General features: G+C 35.3%; 1 protein-coding gene across 7 annotated transcripts in view; it reads right to left on the bottom strand.

Annotated features, from left to right (window-relative positions):
• Positions 1 to 1518: 1518 nt before the first annotated feature.
• Tlk (Tousled-like kinase) overlaps positions 1519 to 25752 on the bottom strand; it is a 641803-nt gene continuing 617569 nt past the window's right edge. For all 7 annotated transcript variants that reach the window (XM_090394231.1, XM_090394230.1, XM_090394235.1 and 4 more), the window contains one exon: positions 1519 to 2435. In XM_090394231.1, the coding sequence (XP_090250357.1) occupies positions 2301 to 2435 (135 nt within the window). In that variant the 3' untranslated portion in view covers positions 1519 to 2300. The remainder of the gene's footprint in view (positions 2436 to 25752) is intronic.

The raw sequence follows: 25752 nt of genomic DNA on the forward strand, positions 1-25752 counted from the left end.
ATCGCACATGATCTAAATATAAGATACAGAATACTAACAAGCCTGAGTGGGAACTATACCATTATTAGCAATTTCACACTCAGGTTTAATAGATGACACAAAAAACTGAATAGAGAGTTTCATTACAAAAGATCTGAAATAAAGGACTAAAATGTGAATAATATTTTATCACCATGAATGTTCTATGTAAAATAGTTCTTGGCTAAATATATTACAGCCATATCAGTTCTAAGAAGCATTTTCCTGTTATCTTTATTTAAAACATTCTCTTACCTGGCCAGCTGTATGTGAAGCACGTATGTGAATGAAGATGATTTAAAAATTTTATCCTTAATTATCAAACACTGGCTGTTTAATTTTTTTTTTACCTCCCCACTTCTTCTGTGAAGAGAAGTGCTATAAGTACTTATATTCACTATGATTCAATTTCTGATTTTGTTGTGACATTTGCATGACAAAAATTTATTATAACAATTTTCTTAAAATATAAAGTTTCTTTTTTTTTTCCTGATTCAGACTTAAAGCATATGCACAAATACTTTAATGAGGTTTTAGATTGATATTTTGCAGGAAGAGAATTGTTTATATTTTTAACACATAAATATTGCATTTTGATTCTTAAATATATTTCTACAGTGATCATAAATATTGATAATATAACATGTCTGAAGAATTCCTCATTTCAATGAACTAAAACTAAGTAAAAGGTTATCCAAAAATACTAATTAGTTTTACTTAATTAAAAAAATCATTTGTTGAACAGTTTTGAAATATGGAACCATTGCTATGTCAACTCTTATCTGAAAAATTAAAGGGGTGAAACTGGATTACAATTATTAGTATAACAAAGGTGAATATGTGTTTACACAGCAGGCCTAACAGAGATATTTCCAGAAGTAAGTGTACATGATGATGAGAACTGTTCTGATCGGAATATGTTAGTCATTAAGGGGGGGGGGGGGGAATCCTTCATTTAATCAAATTAGTTGCCTTATCTATCAAGTGAATCCTATATTTTGGAAAAAAAAATATCATGTATTATAGACTGCCACTGTATATAAAGTGATTGTTATGTACATTGAGAATTTTCAAAATTTGTCATTATTAATGTATGTATGTCCTAGAGGATGTATCAAAATTTCCAAAAGCAGTTTAGCTACCTAAATATTAGGCATAACTTACACACAGAGAAAACGATAATGATTACTATGTTGTTATATGAATAAGAATAGTTATTAAATATGAAATGTGTTTGACTTCTGCTAGAACATTTTCTCTTGGTTTGCAGTTCCTCGGCATTCAGCATTATGTGCATTACCACTAAATAACTTATAACTGTACATGCAGATCTAAATTATATTTCCCTGTATGAATTTGTGTAATCTAAAATTAGATTAATTCAACATAACTTATTTGAATACTTATATCAAAGATACGTAAATATCTTACCAAAGTTAAGTAAAATGTACATGACTTCATGTAGTGAAACTAGAAAATAAAGTGACACACACAAATATGTACAGTCCACCAGGCATTTCATTTCTTCTATTGTACAGGAGATATGTGCCAGATATCAACTGACTATCAGAAGTAAGCAGTCACTGTGCATACATACCTGAACCCAGACAACAAATGGCACTGGGCTCTTAGCTGGAACAACAACAGATGTAGCACAGTAGTTTACTTACACTTGGAAGCAACAGAGACTTGTGCTTGGTTTTAGAGGATGGGGGGGGACTATTGGAAAAACAAATCTATACTGCTATGATGACCCTTTGCAAATTATCCTGTGAATATGTGACTCGCTTTCTCTTGTTATTTTCACAGGTAATAATGTCTTACGTATTCACAGTTCAGGCTACTTACACATATTCAACTCCTCAACAACTAATATGATCCCCTGGATCACACTATAAAATATTGTACAGGCAGACACCAGTGGCAGCTCTGCCTATAAAATAAAATACAGTCAGGCAGATGCTGTTGTCAAGATGAACTCCAAAATACAGCTGTAAATATGACAGCTGTATTGTGAGCATCTTTGCAACAGATGCTCTAGTAGTAGTATCTGTAGTTCATACACAGTAAAAGCCTAGGAACAAGGACTTGTCTGTAACAACTTGTTATCCATACACTGTACATGTTTCCTGGTACAGCTGCTTTCGGGCTTCTTCTAGTCACGTCAAGAATTATGCCACTAGCAATATGCCTTGTGGCAAAAGGTTCCTGGAGCCAGAAGCAGCAGCAGCTACATTTAGGACCAGAAGCTAACAACACCATCTTCAAATTCCTTTCATGCGCTATGATTTGTCTTTATCTGAATTTGCTTGCCGACTGTGCTTTGGATAGTTGGGTTTCAAGTATTCTTCATTGGCAAGAGCAAACACATCAATTCGTTCTTCTTTTCTGTACTGTAAACAGCGTCGTATAAATTGCTATGAAAAATAAAAGAAAGAGAGAGTGAGATGTTAGTATTTCATACTAAAATGTCATTTTAGTTGTATTGAAACTGCACAGAAATATTAAAATTAAATAAAATAATTGAGTAACTCAGTATAACAGTTCATATTATTTTTACTCTCATGTTTTCCACCCTCTGTTTTCCAGAAGAAAATATGAAATATCAGAAATATCTGGAAATTTCAGGAAAACATATGTCATACACTTATCAACATTCACAGTTGTTAATGTTAAGTACATGCATTATTTCTCCTTTATACAATAGTGAAAAGCTTAATTAGAGCTTAAGTTAACTTAAGTTTACTTCCGATTATAAAACCAAAACTACTCAACTGTTTATGACATAGGTTATAGTTTTAATGAAATCTGTGATATGTTAAAAACATTTGCAACATAGTGAAGATTAACTGAAAATTATTGACAGATATTTCATACTGAAAATAACAGTAGAGTCAGCTCTCACTATAGTAATCACCACTGCAAACTACTGAAAAGTATTAACAAAGGCCCACTGGTATCATGATGATATAATAAAAGAAATTCATTGTTGCAAATTATCTACTATAACAAACCATTTCTGGGGTCCCTACAAGTTTGTTATAGTGGATGTCCAACTATACATCATTGTGGAGAATAAGCAATGTAAATTAGGCAGAATGGGTAAATACCAAAATCAGTTAATCAGTAAAAGTATCATGAGTTAGAAGGGTAAATTAAACAAACAATTATTCATATTTGTTAATGTTACCTTCTAGCTCATGGATAACTGATTTTTGCCTTTACCATGTATTCTGTCTCATTAACACTGCTTGTTTATTTTGAATTGTAGATGTCCCCTTAAAATGTGTAATGCATTTTCATGTTTTGACAGTTTCATCTTAGTCAAACAAATGACTTTTTTTTTTTGGAAGCTTTTCCACTTAGTTATACTATAAATTAAAGATACCAAAAAATTATATACTTTTTTTTAATCCTTTATCCAAGCAAACAAAGTTTGCACCTGAAGTATTTTCAGGACTGGGGCAACTTGTATATAGAAGCCAATGACTTCACATCACTTGCCTTAGTATCCCGTAATGCAAAACACATCTCCTTGTGGACATGTATAATGCTATGCATTATGAGAAGGGTCACTACCCAAACTGGTTTCGACCTTTATTGAGGTCTCATCGGTGGGAGCCAGACCCAGAGGTAATACTAAGGTTGAACTAATGAAGAAGTCATATTTTCATATATGAATAGACAAAAGTTTGGAATCTTAGTATCACCTCTGGGTCTGGCTCCCACTGATGATACCTCAATAAAGGTCGAAACTGGTCTGGGTAGTCACCCTTCCCATAATGCATAGTATTATACATGTCTGTATGGATATGTGCTTTGCATTATGGGATAACTTAGGTAACTTATGAGATACTAAGGAAAGTGATGTAAAGTCATTAGCTACTATATACGAGTCGCCTCCTTTGTCTACTTCAAGTATGGATATGTATTCTTGATTGCATGTCTGTTGGGTGTTTTTACTACTGTGCTGTCATCACTGCTTGTTTCATTCAGTAATTTTTCAAAAGTACTTGCTCCATACATCAAGGATATCTTTTTCATCAGTTTTCATGTCACCTTTATCATCTCTAATTCCTTTTACAGCACTCTTTCCTCCATTTCTAAGCTTTTACAACAGCCTCCAGAATATTTTGCCACTTTTTTGATATTTATTTTCTATGTTCTTACCAGTATTCCCATGACTTTTGTTTAGCTAGTTTTACACAGTTTTTAGCTTTCTTACATTTGTCTTTGTATTTTCTAAAAGCACAAGCTGACTTATTTGACAGGAATTTTTCATATGCTTTCTTCTTTTCCTTCACTGCCTCTTTAACATCCTGTGTGCACCATGGAGTTCTGATTTTTCTATCCTTGCAGACATCATCACATGCCTCTCTGGCTGAATCAATCAATGTTTTCTTCATTGATTTGCCAATGACTCTCCAAGGTTTGGTTCCTGTTCTCAAACTCTTTCATTTTTTCTTGAATAATGTTTGTGTATTTTAGTCTACAGTTTGCATTTGAGAGCTGCTCAACTTTTATTTGCTTTAAAACTTTCTTAAATGTTCTGCTTTTCAAAATAAAATTCACTTTTATCCTGCTCAAGACTAAATAGTGATCACTTCCAATTTCAAATCCTCTGTACACTCTGGCGTCCTGCACCAGAGCGAAAACATCATCATCATCATTGACAATAACTTAGTCAATGAGACTTTACTTATTCCTTGCCTCTTCTCTCCAAGTGAATTTGTGCACATCTTTATGTTGGAACATGGTGTTAATAATAACCAGTCCATGTCTGTCCTGAGCAGAAATCCAACAGGTATTTGCCATTATTATTAGCTTTGCTCTTTTCTCCAAATTTTTCCAAAATATTTTTGTGTCTGACAATCATTTTTACTCTGCTATTTAGATCCTCAACAAGGACCAACCTTTCCTTTTTCACTGTTTCAGTTGCTTTCTCTAAAGCCTCACCTTTGTTGAGCCTTCTGCAGGACCATAGGCACAAATAAGTCTCTTTTTCAGTTCCCCATTCTGATATTTGCCCACTTCACTCTACTTGATATTACTTGCCATTCAAGAAGCCTCATATTTTTTGTTCAATACTATAGCTACACCTTCTTTTTTCTGATTGGCATTGCCTGAATATAACATTTTGTATTTATTGCTCAGAAAAATCTCACCAGATTTTGTCTTTTTTGTTTCAGTCTCACCCCTATTATGTCGATCTGGTAAATTATTCATTTCCTCATGTTATACCATCATTTTTTATTTTGGTTTAAGCCAATAAGAATACAATTTGGTCGGCTAAATCCCAAATTGCCAGCCCATCCTTGTTCGTTCAGTATCGAGATAGATACCTAACAGGGTGCACCACAAGAAGGTGAGTATTGGACATTGGGTCAGAAGCCCTGGTCAGTTCTCCACATTCCTTTAAAGGCTATGTGGAAGTCTCCTCTCATTTATATAGCTCTGACCCTTAAGCACCCCTATCATCTTCACTCAACGATATTTCACTTATTTCAACGATCTTGGTGTGAATAAACTGAATTTGTGAAACTATTTCATCTCCTTATTTCTGATACTTCTGGCATTTGTAAACAAACAGCAGTTCATTTTTAGGTCTATAACCAGTCCTATATAAGCGCTTATTGGTTGTGATTTTCCCACCACACCTGCCCTTGTCCGATCACGTTTATCACCACTTACCATATATATCCATTCAGTCTCAACTTCCCTAACCAGATCACAATATACTCCATCTCTATGCCAATTATCTCCATACACATATTCACTGCTACTTTCAACATCTACACTCCCTATGCCATGTCCTCCTGTCCCCCCCCCACCCCCCATTTCCTCTGTCCCTCTTGCATTCCCATTCTCTCTTAATCTCTCTCACTACTACTTGATAACTAATAATTAAAGAATTGACAGCGTAGACTAGAAATATAAATTAAATAAACTTTAATATATACTTTCCAATATTTCGGCCAAAGATTTTGTTGATTTTTTCCGAGGTGCCTCGGATGTAGGGAATGGTGATGGATTTAGAGTAATCTTTTTTGTGAAGGAGGGGGGAAGGTGGGTTGTGGATAACTGGTTTAAGTATTTTTTGGATTCTTTTTTTTTTTTTTTTTGGGAGGGGGGGGGGTAGCCATTGGCTGAGAAAGTGTCACACGGATGTGATTTAGTTCGGTGGTTAGGGCTTGATTGTTTGAACAGATTATTTTTGCCCTGTTGAATAGTGTCTTAATAACTCCATATTGTTGTGAGGGGGGGGGGGGTGATGGGATTGTTGGTGAATGTATCAGCCTGTATGGGTGGGTTTTCTATAAACTGAGAAAACCAAGGTTCCAACAGGTTGGCGGGTGACTAGTGTCTAGGAAGGGGAGGCTATTGTTTTCCTCTTTTTTTTTTTTCCCAAAAAAAAAAAAAAAAAAAAAAAAAAAGAATCCAAAAAATACTTAAACCAGTTATCCACAACCCACCTTCCCCCCCCTCCTTCACAAAAAAGATTACTCTAAATCTATCACCATTCCCTATATCTGAGGCACCTCGGAAAAAATCAACAAAATCTTAAAAAAACATGACTTGACCACTTGTTACAGACCATATAGAAAATTGGCATCCCTTATCTGCTCCACTAAAGACCAACCACTCCCCCTAGACCTACCTGGTGTATACCAGGTCCCTTGCAGCTGTAAATGATCCTACTTTGGCCAAACAGGCAGGACAGCAAATATCAGAATCTCAGAACACAAGGATTACATCCGATTTCACCAGTACAGCCACTCTGGTCTTGCAGACCATGCTCTGGAAACTCGCCACAGAATAAGATGGACGAAAGCCACAGTAGTACACTACAAGTTCAAATATGAAAGACTATTCATGGAATCAGCCTCAGCCCTTAGGAACACGCCAAACCTCAACAAATTTGGATGCATGAGACTGCCCCAAATTTGGGAAACATTTATCAGAAGAACGTCAGCCCAAAGGCCAAGAACTACAAATATAGCCTGCCAGAGGGCACCATCAGGACTTCATGAAAAACGGTAGCTTCCTAGCTTCTGTTCTCATTTGCTGTTATGTAGTACTTACCGTGCACTTGTCTTTGTATTAAGTTCCCAAGAAGATGGCAACGTGACATTTGCCGAAATATCGGAAAGTATATATTAAAGTTTATTTAATTTATATTTCTAGTCTATGCTGTCAATTCCTTAATTATTAGTTATCATGTCTAACCAGCGTATAAGCCTCTCTACAAGAATTACGATCATCCACGGAGATTCCTTCTCACTACTACTGTTTCCACTACCAAGCACTTCTGTTTCTTCAATACACTCTCCTGATCTTTTACTTCATCTCTCACTTCTGATCTTTTGCTTGTATCACATTCTTTCCTCAAATACATGCCATACATCCACAAACTGTACTTCCTTCTCCTCACACAGCTCCACTAGCATATCATTCATGATTCTTACTCTCCTTCTGAACTCATCATTGTCATACCTCGGTAACACACTGACAACCTTTCCCACTCTACTGTTTTCTTTCACTCCTCTCAATAATGTCCTGATATTCACCCTTACATTGTCCTTATGTCTACTTAAATCATTTGTCCCCACAACCAACACTAATTCTCTTGCTCTTTTCCTCTTCATGTCCAGTGCCTGAATTATCTTGCTTATTCTCCCTCCTGGATAGCAAACTTTATGGACACGCTCAATGACTAATCCTCTAACTATGGAATCTCCATACACTACTATCCTGGAGTCACTTGTGGCCCAGAAATATCTTTTGCACACTTTCATTAGTTTCCACTGAATGAGTAATATCACTATGCATATTTCCTCATTCCATTATTCATTTTCAATAACTGTTTCATCAAATCTTGCATTCCGACAATTCCACTCTCTGTCACTTCCATAGTCTCGCTACCTCTCATTCTGCCACACCATACTTCCCTTTCCTCATTTATATTTCCTTTTACTCTCTTATCACTAACTTTTGCTTCTACATTATTGTGTTCTTTCACTCCCTCAGTTTCACTAACATTTCTTTCATTTATGCAGTCTTTTATTTTTTCAGTCTGTTTCACATTTGTTAACTCGTGGTCTAATAATATATTGTATTCTTACAAATCCATACTTTCTCTCATCTCCCATTCATTCTCGCCACATCTCTGTGACATTTTGAAACATCTATGTTATTAATGCCACTTGATTTTCGCAGCACTTGCCTAATTGCACCAGTCAACGCCCACGTGGTTGACCTTGCCATTGTGTTCTGTTTAAAGAAGGCAATTTTAATTAATAAATCATGCCAAAAATCACACAGACATACCTTGTTATTAAAAATAAACAGTACAACACTAAAATTCAAGTAATATTTCCAATTATTATCTTTTCCAACACTACACACCTTATGGCTCTCAAGTGGCCAATCTACAGAGAAATACATGACGTTTATGTGAAATGTGTAAAACAAAGGTTCACACTACTCCATACTAATTCATCATCTACATGGATCACATAATGAAAGAGTGGCATTAATCCTTATATTAACATTGAAGATAATAAAATCAGCTCTTTGCTTTATGTAGAGAGCCTTCGTAGCTCAGTCAGTATAGATGAAGCCCTTGGGCTGGAAAGACCTGGGTTCCATTCCTGTCAGTGAGGTGAGGAACCTTTATCTGATCTCTTTTGATGAAAGGTTAGCCGGTCTCATATGGAGGTAAGGTTTTTTTTTCACCTGGAAACTCAGGTTTTTTGTCCCCCCCCCCCCCCCCCAGAACAATGGATCTACAGACATAAGACACACTGGGAAGCATAGGACTAACCACCTTATCCTCAGGATGGGTAAGGTTTGGAAGTGCTAAGGACAGCTCCGTAACAGGCCACTGGGCCTAATACGTAAAAAGGAAGAAGAAGCTTTATGTAGATAATGTACTCTTCAGTCAAATGCAGAATTCTCTAACTAAACTGAATAACACCTGGAACAAATTTAGCATGAAAATCAGCAATAAAAAGAACATAATTTCAACTACATTCTTAATCCTATAAAACGAGTGAAATATTTCAGCTATTTAAGCACAATTTTTAGTAAACATAGCAAATTTACTATGGAAGAGACAACAGAACAGAATAAGCAAAGCTAGTATGGTGGGGAGCCAGCTATGTAATATAACAGAGTATTTAGTCAAATTCTCTTTTTCCATATTCCAAATGAGAAAGTAACCAATACACTAGACTAGTAGTATAGTAATGTTCAATTTTAAGTTATGGCCCTGAGAGTTACGTTAGAAATAAATCTGTGGTCTCTGATCAAAAATTTGTGTGTGTGTGTGTGTAATTTTTTATTTATTTTTAGGTCATCAGCAGAAACCCTACTCTAGAGAACAAACAGGAAACCTTTCCTACTTGGTCTCTAGAGCAGGGTTTCAAGTCACTTCAGGCCTCAAATAAGTGGGGGTGGTGGGTGAATTTATTTCATGTCAGAAAATATCCCACATACATATTCAAAATATCAACATGAAATTTTTTTTCTCAAATCTCTTATGCTTGGGTATTTCTAAGTAGAAAAAAGTTTAAACAAGTCCGCACCAGTCTCTGATTGAGCAATAATAAATTCATCTGCTTTCATTTCACATAATTCAATTTGATAAATGGAGTTTGTGCTTTTAATGTCAACACTCAATGAATTGCTAAACAGAATTATGCTTGGTTTGAGATCATCAAACTGTTTATACTTGTTATCAAAATTCTTAACAAGAGTGTCGAGCTGAGAAAAAAATACTTTAAAATCAATAGTTTCACCAAGAATTGTCACTTCATCCAAAAGCTCCTTGCACAATTTGAAGTGTGTCAGACTGCTTTTTTCTAGATTTGATTTTAACATGACAACTTGTTACAAAACCTGATAATGACCATAAAGAGCACAGATATTCTGGTCTTTACCTTGCAGAGCAGTATTTAAACACACTTGCTGTATGATATTATTATTATATGGGCACCTCCACAGAGTCCGAAAAATCATTGCGGGAGACTCAATCTACCATACCTCTCCTTGAACCCATTAACAGACAAAGCACTCACAACTGACTCTGGCAACCCATTCTACTCATTCACACTATCCAAGCAAAAAATCTAGTCCTCACATCCCTACTAATAACATCTTTATTCATCTTCCAAGGATGACCCTTGTTCTGGTCTCTCTAGCCAAGTGCAGTTAGAAATCTGTATCCCCTCTTTTTCTCCTATCAACCAACTTCTGCAATCTACACACCTTCAATCTATCCTCATAGGGAACATCCCACAGGCCACTCACCATCTTGGTCACTCGCCTCTGAATCCTCCACAGCTTCCTCATCATACCTAAGAAACCCAAGGGACCAGCCCTGAGCACAGTAATCCAGATGTGGGCATATCAAGGCCTTATAAAGAGGAATGGCAACTTCCTTATCTCTACTTGTTAATGTGTTCTTCAATAGCCAGATGTGGAATGAGCAGAGATATTCTGGTCTTTAGAGCACATAAAGAGCACAGATATTCTGGTCTTTACCTTGCAGAGCCACCTTCGCAATATGTCCTGTAAACTTTAACTCTCTGTCTACCACCACCAACCCTAAATCTCTAGCTTCATCTATTTCCTGGAGTACAGTTCCATCAATGTGATACACAGCTTGTAATTTATTTATGACAAAATGTATAACTTTACATTTCTCACCATTAAACTGACACGCATTAACTTTTGTCCATACTGACAACCTGCAAGCTCTCCAATATTGCCCTGATTAAATATTACACTACCTAATTTTGCATTATCAGCAGACAACTGAATATTTCCTATATAATTTATGTATACAAATGAAACAGCAATGGTCCCAGCACTGAACCTTGCAGCACATCACTAGTCACCTGTTTTTGCCTCAATTCTGCCTCTCCAATACCACTTTTTGATATCTGTACAGCAGCCACCCTTTTATCCACTTAACCAGTGTCATATCTATCCCCATTTGTTCTAATTTGCATAACAGAGTTTCCATGTGAAGATATCGATTGGTCTATGATTTGCTGCTGTAGTCTTAGAACCTCCCTTATGCAAAGGAATTAATCTGTTCTCTTTTTACTCCCTTGGAACTTCAAAGATATCAGTTAATGAGCTGAGAAAAGCAACACCACTGAGACTTCTAGTTGGAACCACCATTAGATTTTATTTCTTTCAAGTTTATTCTGAAGTTTATAATTCAATAACTTAAAATTCACTACTTACATCAGGTGAACTTATAAAGTTAATTAAATAAATTTATTAATGAATATATAATCTTATAGCACATTTTTTTTTTTTTTTTTTAAATCCACACTTATCAGCCAGCTCTTCTTATTTAATGACCCCTATGCTATTAGAGTACTCGAGGGACATGGGATCTTTTCATTTCTGGCCTTACAACTCTGCCCTCTCTCTATAAACCTTACTATAATTCTTCTATAATCTACTCTTTCCTCCTTCAATATACCCTATTCCTCCTATAGGTTTAAATTCGGAAGAAGGCTAGTTCAGAAGCCTTAAGGTAGCAGCCCTACCACAGAACTATTCCATCGTCAGGCTAGTCCCCTGACATGGAGAACATAATTCTACTAGTAAGTTGAAAGAAAAAGATAATCGGATTGAATCTATAGGAAACGACCCTGGAATGGAAAAGGTAAAACAAAATATAATACACATAGCAAACTGGAATGTAAGAGGAATAGCATATAAAGAAATAGAATTAGACCTATTATTAAATGAAAGAAATTTTAAAATAGCAGTAATCACTGAAACAAAAAAGAAATTAAAAGGAACCATGAGAACTGAAAATTTTAATGTGTTATACAGTGGAGTTGACAGAGACCAAAGAGCACAAGCAGGAGTCATGATTTGGATTCATAACTCCCTTTCAAAACAGTTAAAACATTATAAATTATGGAATGAAAGAATAATAGAAGCTAGAATAAAAATAGATAGAGGCTATTTAACAATAATTGGTTTATATGCCCGGAAGAGGGAAGAGAACAAAATAATACTGATTTTTATAATCAGCTACAAAACATATATAATAAAATAAATAAAAACGATTACGTAATTTTAGCAGGTGACTTAAATGCAAGAATTGGAAACACGAAAATTAATAATAATATAGGAATACATGGAGAACATACTCTGAACAGGAATGGTAAAAAATTGATTGACTTTGTAGTTTATAATAACCTAAAAATAATGAATTCCTTCTATAAACATAAAGACATACATAAATATACTTGGGCAGCAAGAGGATGGAAATCAATATTAGATTACTTTATATTAAATGAAAAGACATCAAAATTTTCGCTAGATGTTAGAGTTCACAGAGGATATGAAATAAGCAGTGACCACTTCTTTGTTAAAATAAAATTAAGATTATCACCTAAATGGCTACAAGTAACAAGAACAGAAAGAAAAATTGAAACATTTGTTTATAAAACTAGACTATTGAATGACACAAACGTACAATGTCTATATGAACAAAGAATTAACCAATATCTAGACAAAATAAAACAAAATGAAGAAATAGAATGGCTTAATATAAAAACAATACTAAATGCAGCAGCAAATGAAAGCTTAGGAAAGAACAAAAAATTCAATAAAAGGAAAAAACTGAAGATCTGGGATGATACAATGAAAGAAATAATCAAAACGAAAAAAGAAGCCTATCACAAATGGTTAAGCAGTAAAAGATTAGAAGATGAAATAGAATATAAAAGAATAAGAGCCATAGCTAAAAGAGAAGTCAGAAAAAGACATAGAGAATCATTGAACAAATTTGTTTCTAATTCAGAACATGATATTCAGATACCAAAGAAAATATAAAATTAAACACCGAATTGAAATTAGAAGAATTTATAAATTACTACACAGAATTGTGGCCATAAATTTGTGATTCTGCCAAAATGTTTCCCATATTTAGACTTCATACATAATACAGAAAGAAACGTCAACCATCTCTACAGTATTGAAGCCAAGACTTCAATTTGAAGTAGCTAAAGTGATCTACAATGCCAAACTTTCAGAATTAAATATCCCACACATCAGAATTGAAGCTGTTATTTCCTTAAAACGTAATAAAAACATTACTAGAGCTGATAAAGGAAATACCACTGTGGTTCTTGATACAAACTCATATGACCGAAAAATGAATTTACTTCTTCGAGATCGTAATACGCCAAATTGGATTATGATCCTACAAAACGTCAACTCAGAAAATTAAATAAGCTACTTATTGAAACTTCCTCCTTAGATGAAGAAACGATCAAAAAACTTAGGACATACCATGCAAGACCTCCTAGAAATTATGGCTTACCTAAGCTACACAAAACTAATGTTCCACTTAGACCTGTCGTAGACTGTATCAGCTGTCCAACTTACAAGTTATCAAGATTCTTATCTAACCTTTCTCTGCCCTCACATAGGCCACTCAGTCTCTTCAATCAAAAATTCTACTGAGTTTCACACAAAAATTAAAGACATTCCACTATCAAAAACTGACTTGTTAATCAGCTTTGACATTGTTTCCCTCTTCACAAACATTTCCCCATAAAGAAACAATAGAATTACTAACTCAAAAATTTCCGCCTGATATAGTAGAATTGTTCAAGTTTGTTACTGCATCAGGTTACTTCACCTGGAAAGGTCAAATTTACAAGCAAGAAGAAGGAACAGCAATGGGATCTCCTTTATCACCAAACCTAGCAAACTTGTTTCTAGAACACCCCGAAGAAAAAATAATCACTTTTAAACCCAAACCAAAAATTTGTTAAGATATGTCGACGACGTATTTGCAGTCTGGGATCATCCTAAACATGAATTACAACTATTTCTAGATAAAATTAACCTTCTTCATCATCGCATCAACTTTACGTTAGAAAAAGAATCTCCACAGGGTATTTACTTTTTGGATTTACACATCCAAAGAAAAGGAGACGGTTCCATCGCCACGTCTATCTTTCGCAAGCCAACATTCTCAGGTTGCTACATTCAAATTCGTCCGCTCATCATCCATCTCAGAAATCTGGCATTATTAAATCCCTAATTTCCAGAACACACAAATTCTGCTCCTCTGAAGAATCTTTAAACTAGGAATTAGAAGTAATCAAAAATACAGCCATCCTAAATGGAGATAATTCTAAAACAACTCAAAAAATTAAAATCATCAGTCACTTCTCCGCACTTCAAACCGGACAGGAAGAAGTCCATAGGATTCCTATACCTTACGTCAAAAGCATCTCCGAACGTCTTTCTAAAATTAGGAAGAAATACAATTTTGCCACTGCTTACAAACCTATCAACCAAATTTACAACTTGTTACCTTCTCCTAAGGACAAACTCTCACCTTTGATGTTGCCTGGCGTTTATGAGATTCCATGCTCATGCAAATTGTCTTACTTTGAACAGACAGGTAGGTCTGTTCACAAAAGCACCTCGGAACATCAAGACCACATTCGTGTTTTTAAACTGCAGAAATCTGGCCTCTCTCAACACGGAATTGAAAATCCAAACCATAGGATCCATTGGGAAAAGTCTAAACTTTTACATAGATCTTTATATATACACGAACGTTTATATAAAGAAAGTTCTGAAGCCCTACTACACAGACCAAACTTAAACCGCAACGACGTTCTTACTATTCCCAAAGTATGGGAAATTGTCGTGCAAAATTGTGTTAAATAATTTTTTTTTAAATTTATTTTTTAATTTATTTTATTTTTCTTTTATTATTATTTTTTTACTTCTGTAGTATGTTACGCACGTTTAATGAGATTCTATTGTAATCATGCGCTCTAACTGTATGTTATTCCTATTATTGTTTTAAACTACTGTACTGATGATGTCTTAAGATACTTAGGATGAAATATTTACAATTAAATAATTTTCACTCTGGTTAATACGTGTGTTTCTTTTAATTATGAATTGAAATTAGAAGAATTTCTAAATTACTACACAGAATTGTGGACAGACAAATATTTTAAAAAAGACAACTGGCAAACAATTAACGAAAATGAAAAGGAAATAACTAAAGAAGAATTAGAAATCAGCCTGAAAGAAACAAGAAACGGAAAATCACCTGGAGAAGATAAACTAGGTTCAGAATTATATAAATATGCAGGAACTAGATTCAAAGAAAGACTCTTATTATTTTTAAATAAAATTTATTCAACTGGTATCCCCCCAATAGAATGGAAAAAAGCAATTGTGATTCCTATCTTTAAAAAAGGTAATAGAGATGACCCTAAAAGCTATAGAGGTATCAGTATACTAAATTCCTGTTACAAAATATATAGCAGAATCTTAAATTGCAAACTAATGAAATATTCCGAAAACTTTATTTTAGATGCACAGAATGGATTTAGAAAAGGACGATCATGTATAGACCCGGCCTTTTTCCTAAAATTAATAATAGAGAAAAGAAGAGAATACAATTCAGAAACACATATTGCATTTATTGACTTTGAAAAAGCATTTGACAAAGTTAAAAGAAACATATTATTTAACATATTAAAAGCAAGACAAATATCAAATAATATCCTAAAAGCTATCATAAGTATATATGACAATAATCAAATACAAATAAGATTAAATCATGAGATATCATATACGAGAGAGATAAACCAAGGGGCCCGACAGGGATGTCCCCTCTCAGCAACTCTTTTTAATATCTACTTAAATGAAATAATAATAAAATGGAATAAAAATTTACACCAAGGAATTAAACTTTCTTGTACAGTAAACTTAAATACTCTCCTCTTTGCCGACGACCAAATAATAATTACAAATTCTTAAGATAACTTACAGAAAACTATTTTAGATCTAAATGAGATATCCAAAGATTATGGTATGATAATATCAACAGAAAAATCAAAAACCATGGCCTTTAAAGGACAGGATCCAGCAAGAACTAAAATAGTAATAGATAACAAGATCTTGGAACAGGTGAATTCATTTAACTACTTAGGATGTACGATCACATATGAAAATGAAAAAGATATAAACATAAAAATTGCAAAATATTTAAAAATAACAGGAGTAATTTAAACCAAACCTAGTTCAAAAACAAACCAGACTAAAAGTATACAATACATTAGCCCTACCAGTCTTAATCTATGGAAGCGAAAATTGGACAATAAAACAAAACGACAAACAAAGATTAACAACAGCAGAAATGAAGTTTATGAGAAAAACTGCAAAGTATACCCTATTTGATCACAAAAGAAATGAAGAAATTATGAAAGAATTAAACCAAGAACTGGTAATAAAAAAATTAAAAAATATAAACATAAATGGATGGAACACGTTCAAAGAATGAAAACAGAAAGATTACCAAAACAAGCCATTAGGAAAAAGAAACCAGGACATCCTCTTAAACGATGACTTCTAAGGCTGGAACAGGCCATGCTAGGACTAAATCCTTGATATGCATGATGATGATGATGATGATGACAGGGGTAAGGGTCAAAGCTGTATAACTGAGAGGAGACCTCCACATAGCCTTTAAATGAATGCGGAGAACTTACCAGGGCTTCTGACCTAATGTCCAATCCTCACCTTCTCGTGGTGCACCCTGTGGTATCTACCTGGATCTTGAATGAATGAGGATGGGCTGGCAATTTGGGATTTAGCCGACCAAATTGTATTCTTATTGGTTTAAACCAATATAGAATATGATGGTACAACATGACAAAATTTCATGCCAGCTGTGGCGTTGCCCGGTTGAACAATGCCCCCGTTGTTTTTGTCAGGGAACCAGGGCTAACAGTGAAAAGTCAGCTAGTGGAACAAATCTGAAAGCACACCCCAACTCAACATCACCAGAGGAGTTAAAAAAAATCGGTACTATCAACATAAGAAGCCTGAATAGCAAAGAAATGGAGCTATCTGAGGAATTAGATAAGTACCAGATCGACATAATAGGGGGTGACTGAAACAAAAAAGACAAAAACTGGTGAGATCTTTCTGAGCAATAAACACAAAATGTGATATTCAGGAAATGACAATCAAGGAAAAGAAGGAGTAGCCATAGTATTCAACACAAAATACGAGGCTAATCTTCTTGAATGGCAGGCAGTCTCAAGTAGAGTGATGTGGGCAAATATCAGAATAGGGAATTGGACAATGAGACTTATTTGTGCCTATGGTCCCACAGAAGGTTCTACTAAGGTAGAAGTGGAGGAATTTTTTGATGCTTTAGAAAAAGCAACTGACACAATGAAAAAGGAAAAATTGGTCCTTGTTGGGGATCTAAATACCAGAATAGGAAATGATTGTCAGACATATAAAAATATTTTAGGAAAATTTGGAGAAAAGAGCAAAGCCAATAATAATGGCAAATACCTGTTGGATTTCTGCTCAGGACATGGACTGGTTATTACTAACACCATGTTCCAACATAAAAATGTGCACAAATTCACATGGAGAGAAGAAAAGTCTCATTGACTATGTTATTGTTGATAGTGATGTTTTCTCCCTGGTGCAGGACAGCAGAGTGTACAGAGGATTTGAAATTGGAAGTGATCACTATTTAGTCTTGAGCAGGATAAAATTGAATTTCATATTCAAAAGAATAACATGTAAGAAAGTTTTAAAGCGAATAAAAGTTGAGAAGCTCTCAGATGTGAACCATAGACTAAAATACACAAAGATTATTGAAGAAAAAATGAAAGAGTTTGTGAAAAGGAACCAAACCTTGGAGATTCTGTGGCAAGCCTTGAAGAAAACCCTGATTGATTCAGTCAGAGAGGCATGTGGTGAGGTTGTCTGCAAGGATAGAAAAATCAGAACTCCATGCTGGACACAACAAGTTAAAGAGGCAGTAAAGGAAAAGAAGAAAGCATATCGAAATTTCCTGGCAAATAAATCAGCTTGCGCTCTTAGAGAATACAGAGACAAATGTAAGAAAGCTAAACACTGTGTAAAACTAGCTAAACAAAAGTCATGGGAGGACTTTGGCAAGAACATTGAAAATAAATATCAAGAAGGTGGTAAGATATTCTGGAGGTTGTTGAAGAAGCTTAGAAATGGAGGAAAGAGCGCTGTAAAAGGAGTTAGAGATGATAAAGTTACATGAAAACAGGACAAAAAGATATCCTTGAAGTATGGAGTAATTACTTCAAAAAATCGCTAAATTAAACAAGCAGTGATAGCACAGTGGTAAAAAACACTCAACAGGCATACAGTCAGGAATACATATCCATAATTGAAGTAGAAAAAGCCATCAAAGGCTTGAAATGTGGAAAGGCAGCAGGAGTAGATGATATTCGACCAGAAATGCTGAAATATGGGGGTATAAAAGTCTTACAGTGGCTGCACTGCATAGTTCAGAAAGCGTGAACAGAGGGACGAATTCCCGATGATTGGAGTAGAGTTCTAATAGTACCCATATATAAAAAGGAAAATAAAACTGAATGTGAGAATTACAGAGGTATTTCTGTTTCTCAAGTATGCAAGCATACTTGAGAAATGGTTGAGAAGAATTGTGGAAGAAAAGATTGGTGAAGAACAAGCTGGATTCAGGCCAAATAGAGGCTGTCAGGATCAGATCTTCACTTTACAACAAATAGTCGAGAAAGCACGAGAATATAACAAAGATCTGTATTTAAGTTTTGTCGATCTGGAAAAGGCATATTACAAGGTGCCAACAGAGAAGCTATTCAATATGCTACAGTTATATGGTGTCAAAGGGGCATTATATCAAGCAATACTTAGTCTGTATTTGAGTTTTAAGTCGGCAGTTAAAATTGAAGGAAGTACAGGAAGATGGTTTAATGTTAAATTTGGTGTGAGACAAGGATGTACATTATCCCCTGTGATATTCATTATCTATATGGATCACATTATGAAGGAAAGTGGTATTAAACATGATATCAGAATTGGAGATGTTAATGCCAGCTCTTTGCTTTATGCGGATGATGTTATACTTCTAAATAAATCTGCTACAAGTTTGCAAGAGTCCATGACTAAATTGAATAACCGTTGTAATAGATATGGTATGTAGGTCAGCATTAAAAAGACAAAGACAATGAAAATAGGTAGAATTGTTGCAAATGTCAACTGTGTTATGAACAGGGAACCCGTGGAACAAGTAAAACATTTCAGCTACTTAGGCACGATTTTTACTGAAGATGGTAAATTAAATATGGAAATAGATAACAGAATCAACAAAGCTGGTATGGTAGGATGTCAATTGAATAAATTCATATGGAATAAGAGAGAAATTAGTCGGAACTAAATTAGCTGTATACAAGACAGTGTTCAAACCAGTTTTAACTTATGGATCTGAGAGCCAGGTCAGAAGTAAAACACTTGACCAAAGACTAGAGACTGCAGATATGAGTCCTGAGAAAGATTAGAGGCGTGAACAGATGGCATCAATGGCAATATCATATTAAAAATGAGGATATTAGGAAAGAACTTAGCATTGTCAGCATCCAGGAATGCATTAACAGAGGTAATCTCAGGTGATATGGTCACTTAAACAGAATGGGTGAGGAAAGATTAGCAAAACAAGGGTTCTCCAGGTTGGCAGGAAAACGAACCAGAGGAAGACCAAGATATAGGTAGATTGATACAGTACAAAGTGCCTTAGATGATAGAAATATAAGATCTGATAATGTTGGAATCTTGACAAGTAACAGACTGATTTGGAGGAAAATTGTAGATAGGAAGTTAGTAATGATGTAAATTTTTCATGTAGTACTACTATCATATCCTGTACACCCCTTAAGGGTACATGTCAGGAATTTGATGATGATGATGAGTTTCTGTTTTGTTTAAAATAACTGCAGGTATCAGGGTGTGTAGGGTAACTGACACATGATCATGGCATATGCACAATCAAGTGGTCGTTAACAAGGGACACATAGTTGAAAGTATGCACAATTATTTTGCAATGAAGGAAATGTTATTCACATTTATATAAAAAAGTAAAATTGTAGGCATATAACCATTCACTGTTGGTTGACAACTTACAAAGCACAGAAAGTTCTACTATTAGTGATAAAATAGGGAAGAAAATTCAGAAATGAAATTTAGTTTACTCTTGACTTGTGGGCTGCAAAATTTCATTCTGTAGGCTGCACATGACCCAGGAATATCAAGTTGAACAGCACTGAGCTAACAGATTACAAATTCTGCAAGGAGGAAAAAAAAAAAAAAAAATCAGAAATCCATGGTGGACTTAGGAAGATAAAGAGCCAATCAAAAAAAATAAGAAAGCATATCATATCATATAAGTTCCTGGTAAGCAAGTCAGCTTGTGCTCTGAGAGAATATGGACAGTTATGGGAAGATTTTGGTAAAAAAATTGAAAATAAATATCAGGAAGGAGGGGAAAAACCTTGTTTTGGGTTGAAGGCAAAAATAACCAGTGTGTATATAGCTCTCATGTAAAATTGGTGAATTTATCTGTTTCATTGTGTTGTTTTATTAGAAAATTTGTGTTTTATGGTGCCGGTGGTGAAGATTTTGGAAAAGTTGGTTAGGGCTCACATTCAGAAATGGGGTGATAGAGAATCTCTACTTTGCAATGAACAACATGGGTTTACTAACGGAAGGTCATGTTTGAGCAATTTTCTCAGATTCTATAAGAATGTTACTGTTGAGTTAGATAAGGGGAAAGGGTATACAATTATACTTTTTGAATTTTCCTTCACCTCACTTGGACTGCTTCATGAAAGGATGAATCACTGACATATTAAAAAAGTGATACATGCAGGATGTGAGTCTGCAAGATTTAAGATAACCTGTGATGTGCCACAAGGACCAGTCCTTCCATTGTTATTCATTCTGTACATCAATGACATTGGGAAGGATTGAAAATGAGACATACAGCTATTTGTTGATAATGAAAAGATAGGTAGGGTAATCAGGTGCATTACCTGATATGCAGTACTTGCAGAATTATTTGAATAGACCAGAATTGTGTGCATGTGAAAATGCTATGAGTTCAATATTAGTAAATGTAAAATCATACACTTTGGCGTGATTAGATATCCAATGTTGTACAGGGTGTCCCAAAATTCACGCAAGATTTAAATTTAGTGCCATTTGTGTTGCCAACGAGAAAAAAAGACAGCGTGACAGTTCAGGGTTATTAAAAATGACCACACACGGCGAAGAGCGTTCATTGAATGGATTATGGAACAACAACAAGTGGATGCTTATTTTTCGAACAAAATCATCTTCAGTGATGAGGCTCATTTTCATCTTGATGGCTTCGTTAATCGACAAAATTGTCACACTTGGGGTTCAGAAAATCCACGAGTGATTGTTGAGAAACAAATGCATCCACAACGTGTCACTGTTTGGTGCAGAATTTGGGCTGGAGGCATCATCGGTCCATTCTTCTTTGAAAATGTGGCTGGTAAGGCAATAATAGTTAATGGTGCTCGCTATCACGACATGATAATCTAGTTTTATTGTGCCTAAATTGCAAGATATGGATGTGGACGACATGTGGTTTCAATAAGACGATGCCACATGCCATACAGCCCGAGAAACAATTCAATTACTGCACGAGTCATTTCCTGGTCATGTAATTTCCTGTTTTGGTGATCAGAATTGGCCGCCCTGATCATGTGACTTAATGCCGTTGGACTTTTTTCTTTGGGGTTTTTTGAAGTCTAAGGTTTATGCCAACAAGCCCACGACCACCCACGCCTTGAAGGAGGAAATTGAGCGCTGTATCAATGAAATTCAGCCACATTTATGCAAAACGGTCATGGAAAATTTCGACAAAAGAGTGCATATGTTCCAGCAAAGCCGTGGAGGCCATTTACCCGATATGCTATTCCATGCATAACCCTATACTGTATACTTTATGAATCAATAAGAAATTACAATTTTTAATTAAAAACCTGTGTTTTCTATCAAAATTACTTCTTGCGTGAATTTTGGGACACCCTGTATTATATTGGTGGAATTATGGTAGAAGAAACTGATTAGACTAAGAATTTTGTAGTTTTAATAGATAGGAAGTTGAAATTCAGGGGCCATATTAGCAAAGGTTGTAAGTACAACTGAGAAGATAACAGCAATGCCAAAACAAACCTTAACATATCAGGATAAGGAAGTTATTCTGCCTCTTTACAAGGCCTTCACCTCACTTGGACTACTTCATGCAGGCCAGGTCTGGTTTTGTGACGATTCTAATACAGTGGAGAGAGTGCAAAGAAGAGTTAAAAATGATATAAAGATTGCAGATTACTGATTATGCCGATACTAGAAAACAGGAGAAAGAGGAGTGACATGATTGAGACTTACAAACTTCTGAAAGGATCACACAGGATTTCAGTTGATGGAATTTTTCATTTTATGGAGGGAGGGGAAAGGACATGAGAGCATCCTTTGAAGTTAAGAATGAATGCTGTCAAGGAGTGTGTGTGTGGGGGTGGGGGGACTAGATTTTTTTTCTCATAGTGGTCATGATCAGAATGAATTGCCATTGGATGTGGTGTGTGCAAGTAGTATGAATGAATTCAAGAAGAGGTATGTTAGCTAGCACAGATAATATGGCCTCCCTTGAGTCCCAGGCTCCCCGGAGGTCTCTCGTATTAATAATTCTGGAGGCTACCAAAGAAGTTTAGAAATGGAAGAAAGAGTACCATAAAAGGAATCAGAAATGATAGAGACATGAAAACTGAAAATAATGATATTCTAGATGTTTATAATAATTTATTTTATTTATTTTTTGCTTATTTGCTTTACATAGCTCTCACCCACAAACCTCTTTTTTGTAAACCTATAGTATTTTATATATATATATTTTTCATTTTTTTTACACAGTCCAGACACCTTGCCCCAGAGACAAACATGAAACTGTTTCAAGCCACTTCATGTCTCTAATAAGCATGGGAGTGGTGGGAAATGAAATTTATTTCCCACTTAAAGACATTTATGCCCACAATGGGATTAAAACCTGCAGCCTGTTGCCAGGTGAGAAGACATGCCAGTCACTCAGACCAGCAATTACTTTAAAAGATTGCTGAATGAAACAAGCAGTGACAGCATGGTGGTATAAAACATTCAAGCGAAATGCAGTCAAGAGTATCACATATCAGTCACATAGTACATATCAATACTTGAGTTAGAAAGAGCTATTAAAAACTGAAATGTGGAAAGACTATGGAGTTGAGGATATTCAATGAGAAATGCTGAAATATGGAGGAATAAACATTTTGCAGTGGCAATGTTGCATAATTCAGAAGGTCTCGCCAGAAAACCGAATTCCAGAACTCTACTAACAGTATACTCATCTGTGAGAACTGCAGAAGAATTGCCCTACTGAGCATTCCTGGAACTCGAGAAAAGGCTTAAAAAAACATTGTGGGAAGGGAGACTTGAAGAAGAACAAGCTAGCCAGCACAGGTTGTCAGGATTAGATTTTCACTTTAAGACAAAATAGTAAAGAAATTATAGATTATATATGATTATATATTACATTAGATTATATACAAGGATATGAATTTATTGCACTACGTGCTAGGGTCACTTGCATTTGCTCACGCCAGTGGTCGCCGATACTTTATAGTTTACTATATTCAGCAAGAAACTCTTTGATTCCAATCTTTGAGTTTCTTATTCGGTTTTAGAACTATGTGGAATTAATATCCCCTTAATTTAAATAATGTTTTCATTGCCGAAATGAAGCTTATTAGCTCTTCATACTTAAGTATGAATTTAAGTTTTGTAATCTCAAAAAATGCATATGACAAAGTGCCAAGAAAAGCTGTTCAAAATGCTACAATTATAAGATTATAAATAGGACATTATATTGAACAACACATAATTTATATTTAACATCAGACCATCTTCTCATCTCTCTTTCAGTTCACTATTGCAAGTCAATAGTGAACTGAAAGAGAGATGAGAAGATGGTCTGATGTTAAATCAAGCGTGAGACAGGGATGCACATTATGAAGGAAGGTGGTATTAAACCTGACATCAAAATTGGAGATGATATTTTCAGCTCTTTAATTTATGCAGATGCTGTTACATTTGTAAATAAATTCAGTACTAGTCAACAGGATTCTGATAAACAAACTGAATAACCACTACAATAAATTTAGTATGAAAATAGTCAGCAATAAAAAAGACAAAGACAATGAAAATAAGCAGGAACACTGAAAACATCAACTACAACTTGAATGGAGAATGAATACCAAAGAAAACATTTCAGCTGTTTAAGGATAATTTTTAGTGAAGATAACAAATTAAATATGGAATAGACAATAGCATTAGCAAACTTGAGTGACAGATGGCATCAATGGCAGAATCATATTATAAACAAGGATATTGATAATTAATACTTAAGGAATTGATTGCGTACACTAGAAATATAAATTAAATCAACTTTAATATATACTTTCTGATATTTCAGCAACGTCACGTTGCCATCTTCAGGGGAACATAAAGACACGCAAGTGTCTTTATGTTCCCCTGAAGATGGCAACCTTAACATAAAGACACGCAAGTACTACATAACAGCACATGAGAAACGAAGCGAGGAAGCTACCGTTTTCCTAAAGTCCTGATGGTGCCCCCTGTCGGGCTATATTAGGTGTTCTTGGCCTTTGGGCTGAAGTTCTTCTGATGTATGTTTCCAAATTTGGGGCATGCATCCAAATTTGTTGAGGTTTGGCATGTTCCTAAGGGCTGAGGCTGATTCCATGAATAGTCTTTGATATTTGAACTTGCTGCAGTATATTACTGTGGCTTTCTTCCACCTTATTCTGTGGCGAGTATCCAGAGCATGGTCTGCAAGCCCAGAGTGGCTATATGAAATTGGATGTAGTCCTTGTGTTCTGAGATTCTGATATTTGCTGTCCATCCTGTTTGGCCAAAGTAGGACAATTTACAGCTGCAAGGGACGTGGTATACACCAGGTAGGTCTAGGGGAAGTGGTTGGTCTTTAGTGGAGCGGATAAGGGATGCCAATTTTCTATATGGTCTGTAACAAGTGGTCAAGTCGTGTTTTTTTTTTTTTTTTTAGGATTTTGTTGATTTTTTCCGAGGTGCCTTGGATGTAGGGAATGGTGATGGATTTAGAGTAATCTATTTTGTGAAAAGGGGGGGGGGTTGTGGATATCTGGGTTTAGTATTTTTTTTTTTTGGGAGGGGGGGGGTAGCCATTGGCTGAGAAAGTGTTAAGGATGTGGTTTAGTTCAGTGGTTAGGGCTTGGTCATTTGAACAGATTAGTTTAGCCCTGTTGAATATGTCTTAATAACTCCATATTGTTGTGAGGGAGGTGGTGGGATTGTTGGTGAAAGTATCTACCTGTATGGGTGGGTTTTCTAAAAACTGAGAAAACCAAGGTACCATCAGGTTGGCGGGTGACTAGTGTCTAGGAAGGGGGAGGCTATTGTTTTCCTCTTTTACCAGGGTGAACTTGATTCTAGGGTGTTGGTTGTTTAAGTGTGTTAAGAAGGAGAGGAGTGTATCCTGGCCATGTGGCCAAATACCGAACATCATCAACGCAGCGAAGCCATATGGTAGGTTTTTGTGGGGCACAGTTTAAGGCTTTCTCTTCAAAAGTCTCCATAAAGAAGTTAGCCAAGGGTGGGGAAAGTGGTGAACCAGTGGCTATCCCCTCTATCTTTTTGTAGAATTTTTCCTGCCAAACGAAATAGCCTGAGTTCATTGTGAACTGAAATACGGTTGAGATATCGGGAGGAAATTTAGCTTGG

Source organism: Typopeltis vanoorti, chromosome 6 (genome assembly GCF_054136105.1).
Source record: "Typopeltis vanoorti isolate ZY-2024b chromosome 6, IOZ_Tvanoo_1.0, whole genome shotgun sequence".
Lineage (NCBI taxonomy): Eukaryota > Metazoa > Arthropoda > Arachnida > Uropygi > Thelyphonidae > Typopeltis > Typopeltis vanoorti.